Source organism: Pseudorasbora parva, chromosome 12 (genome assembly GCF_024679245.1).
Source record: "Pseudorasbora parva isolate DD20220531a chromosome 12, ASM2467924v1, whole genome shotgun sequence".
Classification (NCBI taxonomy): Eukaryota; Metazoa; Chordata; class Actinopteri; order Cypriniformes; family Gobionidae; genus Pseudorasbora; species Pseudorasbora parva.
This window is the reverse complement of record NC_090183.1, coordinates 36,128,307-36,135,127: the sequence shown is the minus strand read 5'-3', so window position 1 is coordinate 36,135,127 and position 6,821 is coordinate 36,128,307. Positions and strand designations below refer to the sequence as shown.

The 6,821-nt window shown below is 36.0% G+C and overlaps 1 protein-coding gene across 1 annotated transcript; it reads right to left on the bottom strand.

Annotated features, from left to right (window-relative positions):
- Window positions 1-192: 192 nt before the first annotated feature.
- eno1b (enolase 1b, (alpha)) lies at window positions 193-6,821 on the bottom strand. The gene is made up of 12 exons (XM_067460079.1): window positions 6,665-6,821; window positions 5,772-5,860; window positions 5,572-5,667; window positions 4,883-4,941; window positions 4,711-4,780; window positions 3,976-4,109; window positions 3,564-3,786; window positions 3,290-3,487; window positions 2,987-3,188; window positions 851-959; window positions 686-744; window positions 193-569 (listed from the first exon to the last, which is right to left on the bottom strand). The coding sequence occupies exons 2-12, from the start codon at window positions 5,854-5,856 to the stop codon at window positions 503-505; spliced, it is 1,302 nt and encodes a 433-aa protein (XP_067316180.1). The 5' UTR covers window positions 5,857-5,860; window positions 6,665-6,821; the 3' UTR covers window positions 193-502.

Here is a 6,821-nt window from a genome sequence, read left to right as displayed (position 1 = left end):
TTTCAAGTCCAAGGAGAGGGAGTTGTCAATGTGAAACGCCCTGAATGTGCTCTTTTTACAGGACATCCAGACTTAAAACTGCCATGTTGTCAGCGAAATTCATACAAAAAATATATAATGTCCACTACAGGGGACACAAATCTATCCCTGTGTCCCAGGAGAATTTTATAATACTACAAAAAAAGCCTCTCAGTAGTTAAGGTAATGTTTTTATTTGAACTGTATCCACTGTTACAAGCACAGACCTCAAGCACAAATCTGCTATGCAGCATTTACAGGAAAATACTGTTCTTTCTTTGCAATACAATCATCATCACACATGTACATGTAACACTCATTCAAATAGACACTACGACAAAGTTTATGATGCTTTGTCTCTGTGTCCTTGATTATATGGTCCCAGTAACAACCCATAACACATACTGCTTTCTGTTGGTATAGCCACATCTGGAGCTGAACTAATAGTAGGAGGTTGAGTAGTTCTAACAGTACTGTGCTGGTCTCAGTTCAGTGGATTTCTGAAGTTCTTCCCAGCAAAGTGAGCTTTATCCCCTAGTTCCTCTTCAATTCTGTTAATGAAGAAAGCAAGCAGGTATGCATAAGGCATAAAAAACATATGCTTATTTATGCTCATACATTTCGGAAAAAAAAAATTATATTCTAATAGACACAACTGCAAGCTTACCTGAGGATCTGGTTGTATTTGGCCAGACGCTCTGAACGGCACGGGGCTCCTGTTTTAATCTGAATAAGAAGATGAAAATGAAATTATCAAGTGTCTGAACTGGAGTATGTAAATTATATTTACATTTTTATGATAAATCTAAAATAAAATTATAGCACACTGTACCTGTCCAGTGCAAAGTCCCACAACCAGGTCGGCTATGAACGTGTCCTCTGTTTCCCCTGAGCGATGGCTCACCATCACACCCCAGCCACTGGACTGAGCCATCTTACATCTAAGGGGGGGTGGGGGGTGGGGGGGGGGGAAATGTTATAAATAGAAAAGAGCACAACATTTTTTATCCCTTTAATAGTTTTTGCCATAGATCTTAGTGATCTTTAGATCAGTAGTTTTTAGTGACATACACAAAAGCAAAGATTCATAACTCCAAAGCTATAGAAAGGAGAGTCAAAATGTAGGTATTATCTGATAGAATTTTTTTTTAATTACATTTGGACATTATCATGCTAAGAAACTGCTAAAAAAAGTTTATATTTATATCTATTTTTTTTTTTTTTTTTAAATATGAAACCACATGTAAACCACTACATAAAAGCTACATTTGATTTTACTTAGCTACATGTGTGCCTTTGGGGTTTTATGTGTTATACCTCCATGAAATAATATCTTGTAGCACTTTTACAGCCTTGTTCCCCATGTACGTACTGTATTATAGTAATTGCCAAAAACTGGATAATAACTAGGTACTAACCCTGAACCAACCCCTAAACCTAACCTTAATCCATGTAGTTATATGTACTTATATTACCCATAACTTTCTTAGTAAGTACACATAAGTGCACATACTGTAAAATTAAGTGCAACCGAATATCTTTAGACCTAAGTGACGGTTTGGGTTTGGGCTCTTTTTAATAGTTAGAATAATGATAGGCCATTTAACGAGTTACGAGCGAAAACGTGACATAAATGCTGCATTCTGTATATTATTTAAATATAGGTCGGTTTATGTAGAAAAAATAGCTCAAGTTTAGTCAAAGCAAAAAACAATTATGCTTGATGCATTCTACTTTGTGAGACCTTTCAAAAGACATATGACATATAACTATCTAAGCTGTATGATTTTTTTATACAAAGGGCACATACTCTAAACTTTCAAATTACATCTGTGTTAATCAAGGCAGTAGTTTTGATTATAATTTTTTTTAACTATTTTGTGTTATTCCATTTGATTTTTGCGGGGTGGCGGGTGTACCGCCTGTGTTAGACTTCAGGTTTATAGGGTTTTATTGAACAAAATCTACACTGAAATTCTGGAAAATAATTGGATAAAAGTGTAGATAACTTTATGAAGAACATTTTTAAATGTCTATTATACTTTATATTAGGGGTGCAACAATACAGTTAAACCACTGTTCAATACATACCTCAGTTTTTAACCAAGGTTTTCAGTTGGATTCTTTTTTTTTTTTTTTTTTTTTAATTCTATTCTTAGGCGACAGGAACAGAAAGTTATTAGTAATACTTTTTCTTTATTTTACTTAAAAGACTTGAAAAACCTTTCTTAAACTTAACTTTACTTTAAAAAAAACCTTGTACACATTCCTAGTGTATTGTATAATATAAAATAAATATATATAAAGATTTACAGTCGCAGCTCAGAGCTGTATTATTACTTTATTCAAGGGCAGTGAGTGATTTTCTCTTTTAAAATAATTTTTGAGGTGAACTGTCCCTTTAAGGAAATGTGTTCACAATCACTGCGCTGCTAATACCTGCTGGCATCTCATAAACAGACACATGTGATTTTACTTTCACTTTAGACATAACCGACTGTGTTTATATATGTTAACCTTGTGTGTATTTGACAGTATTAGCGCTGTAAGACTACTTAGTCCAGTAATCATGTGTTTTTGATAGGTGCGCACGCTCTGTGCATGTAAAAAATAAATGAAATGTTTAACCGGCAAGGCTTTACAATGCGGCTAAACACCCCCTAACCTTAGTGCATATGACTGGATATTTGCTCATATCAGCGCGTAGACTCACAGGCACACTCAAACAGAGCCGAAATAAACAGAGAAATATTTCAAATGGAGGGAAATATAAATAATTAATTAAATGCAAAATTCACAAGCGCGTATTGAACCGTGAATGCCGTACTGAACAGTTCAATATTTTATTGAGAATTGTGGCATGCCTACTTTATATATATTTATATTCTTGATTCTTATTGTTGATTCCCATAACCCATGTGGTATCAAACTTATGGGCATCATTGTAGGATCAGGGTTTTGAACTCACGCCTGCAGGGATTCCGTAACACTCCCGATCTGGTTGACTTTGAGCAACAGGCAGTTGCAAGCCTTGTTCTCCACTGCATTAGCAATGCGTTTGGGGTTGGTGACAGTGAGATCGTCTCCCACCACCTGGATGTCCGTGGTGTTGGTGAAATTGGTCCAGGCATCCCAATCATCTTGATCAAAGGGGTCTTCAATAGAGACCACTGAAGTAGTAATAAAAAATAATTCACATCTCAGTGTCTGTGCTTAAAGAAAAACAAATAGAAATTAAATTAGTGCAAGAGAGCAAATAACAGATGGATACCTGGATAATCCTGAATGAAACTTTTGTAAAGGTCAGCAAGCTCATCAGGGCTGATGTATCGATCGGGGTCATCGGGAGACTTGAAGTCCAAGTCGTACTTTCCATCACGATAGAATTCAGATGCTGCCACATCCATACCAATCACAATCTCATCTGTGTATCCAGCTTTACTGATGGCATTCTTCAGCAGCTCTAGGGCTATTATAAACATTATATAAGTTAGAAGTTGTCGCAGGTGTATAGTCTCAAACAGTTTTAGTGTTTTTTCAAATACCTTCTTGGTTCTCCAGGATGTTTGGTGCGAATCCTCCCTCATCCCCAACATTGGTGGCATCCTGGCCATATTTCTGCTTAATAACATTCTTCAGATTGTGGTACACTTCTGCACCAATGCGCATGGCTTCCTTAAAGCTACTGGCCCCGACCGGCAGAATCATGAATTCCTGCATGGCCAACTTATTGCCAGCATGTGAGCCACCATTGATTACATTAAAGGCCTTTAGGAAAACAATGAAAATAGCAAAACTCAATGAAAGCATAAAGACATTAGCTTTCATACATTTATTAAGATTTAAACAGGAAAATTACCAATTGGCTTGGGCCGCTTCTAATATGGAAAATAAACAATCGTATGACACTTTCTGCTTTTTGTAAAGCTTCAAATACAAGAGCGTACTGTTTCTCACCGGCACAGGCAGGATGACCTCTGGGTTTCCAGCAAGGTCAGCGATGTGACGATACAGAGGAACACCTTTCTCCGCAGCTCCAGCCTTACACACGGCCAGGGACACACCCAAGATGGCATTGGCACCAAATTTAGCTGATGTTCGAAACAGACACAGAAATGTAAAGAGTATGACTAGACACATTACATAATATTTGTCTTGTTGGAAAGTTTATACGCACAAAAAACTGTGAATTTGTGGGAAACTATCACTTTCGTGTTTGTATTTGCCTTTTTGTGACAATATGTACACTACCATTCAGATGTTTGTGATAATATTATAAACATTTATAATATTATAAACAATATTATAAACATTATAAACGTTTAATTCAGTTTAATTATTAATCAACTATTATTATATATTTATTTATATATATTACAGGCCATACATTTTTGAATGGTAGCATAATCACATTACGGGGTGTAAAAAAATGTTTTTGTCAAAACTGGAAAAATGTCTGAATGCCTTGGGTTACTTAAAATATCGAAAATTATTCATAAGGATGAAGCTGGTCTATATTTAAATACCCTCTTAAAAATAAATTACATAATAGCCTATATTTAAGCTCAAGCACAATCTAAATAAAGATCTATATACCTATGCCAAATAGATAAGGAACAAACGTTAAGAGGAAAAGTTTTTAATGTGAAGTCAAAGGGTTAAATGTGTAAACATGTAAATATTATGATTTACACTTGTTATCAGTTCCATCCAATTCCAGCATGAACTGGTCAATCTGTTCTTGCTCAACTACAGGAATTCCCTGTGTGACAGAGAGAACGAAAAAAATCATTACCAACCCAACAGATTAGCAGATGCTACACTGGTTTTATTATGTTTCAGTATAAAATTATAAAATACTCACCTGGCTGATCAGGGCAGGAGCAATAGATTGGTTGACATGCTCAACAGCCTTTGATACACCTACATTGAACAGGAAAAAGATTGCAGATATGAGTTATATAGGTATAAGAATGTTACTGTGGACTGAAAGGTGCTGCAATTAGACACATGCACATCAACATTCCTTTGCTTAGTGTAGTTGCTACCGCAAAGCTATAGATCAGATATTTGACACATTATTAATGATTTGTAATGTCAGCCAAGTGAGTGCCATAAACAATCTGTTCTTTTGAAATTTATTCCATGGAAATATTGCACAATAAATAATTTTGGAGTACCACAGTAAAGATCATTGCATTATCCACTGATGTGAATCACATGCACAACCATTTAAGAATGTACTTTTTTTTCATAGTACATAATTCAAGTCACACAATTTGACATTGAGTTGATTCTTTCATGCAAATTCAGATCCATCAAAGAAAAAGTTCTCACTTGTTAACTTGGTATATATTAAGACAAGGCTGAACCGATTTATCAGTACATTTAATAAGTCCTCCTTCCCAATCTAATAGAGAAAAAAGCATAGCTGGTAAAAGAAAAACAGTCCTTTGTGGTCAGTATATATATCTAGCTCAACAAGTCTTGGTTATTTCCAAAAACAATATACAATAATCATAAAGTTTATTAGAGACATGAAAAAGCAGTTACCTTTGCCCAGGTAACGTGACTTATCGTTGTCTCTTAGTTCCAATGCTTCATAGATTCCAGTAGATGCTCCACTAGGGACAGCAGCTCGAAACAAACCTGTTTCAAAACCAGCAGATTAGTATTCATTGTGCTTTTAATGCTTGTATACCGAATCATCTTCCTTTCGAGTAATCTATTGTTCGATTTGGAAGGGGAATAACCTTTTTCTGTGTAAAGGTCCACCTCTACAGTGGGGTTGCCCCTAGAATCAAAAATCTCACGAGCATGTATCTTCAGGATAGACATGTTCCTAAAAAAAGAATAAAGAAGGAACAATCAGCTTCGGCTGAAATAGGTACAGTGCAAATCTAACCACACATCTAAAGAAGATTTCAAGGAAACCTGAGAACACCATCTGTTTTACAGTAATACTATTGACCCAGAGGGTCACTTTGTCAAATCCTCTTGCCTGCTATTAGGCCTAATCATTATCACAGAGAAACATCTGCATAAATGAATCCACATCCCTTTCAAGCAAATACACAATTAATAGCTTTTAAAATGCACATTGTGTATTTGAAGGTTGTGCTATCTCTTGGGGCATCGTGAGAAGCTCAGGTCTAATTGGATTAGCAGCTGTCACTCTCTGGCCATTTTGCTGTCAACGGAGAACAAAATTCTTACTTACGTTTTTGCATACATTACACACACAACAAAACACATCAACAATTGTATTTGTTCAACTGTACAGTATTATGAGCAGCAATAGCCACTCAAACAGTCATTTCCTTCCTGGAATGGGATTTTTCCTCGTATAGTTTGTTCTGCAAATATTTAATCTCATTACAGTGTGTGAAAAAGAGTGGGCGTGATGGAAAGCACGACTCATCACGGTCCTCAATGTCACGTGCTTATTCATGTCGACTCTCCTCCAGCACTTGATTATGGTCACACTCCAGTCTGAGAACTTTATGTCTAAATATCTAAATATTAGTGTACTAAGATTGCCTAAAATCAACGAGAAAGCCTGGTTACAACATAGAACACATGTAATGTTAGCTAGATGGTCAAAATTAAGCGGATATTTTAAAGTTTATAATACAATTATTCTTACCTCAGCGAAACGGTACAATTAAAGTGCAAGATGAAGAAATCAAGCTCTCATTCAAGTTCACACTCAAAGCTGGCGGCTCTGGTTAGGAGAGGTCAGTGTGTGCGCACTCTCAGAGAAAACTCACCCATAGGGGGAGATTATAGAAAAGACTACTAGA

Coding starts and splice junctions, on each gene's coding strand:
- eno1b (XM_067460079.1), bottom strand. CDS start 5,856: ATGTCTATCCTGAAGATACATGCTCGTGAGATTTTTGATTCTAGGGGC. Junction 3,488..3,563: donor CATCCTGGAGAACCAAGAAG/GTATTTGAAAAA, acceptor TGTTTATAATAG/CCCTAGAGCTGCTGAAGAAT. Junction 3,189..3,289: donor TTTCATTCAGGATTATCCAG/GTATCCATCTGT, acceptor TTACTACTTCAG/TGGTCTCTATTGAAGACCCC.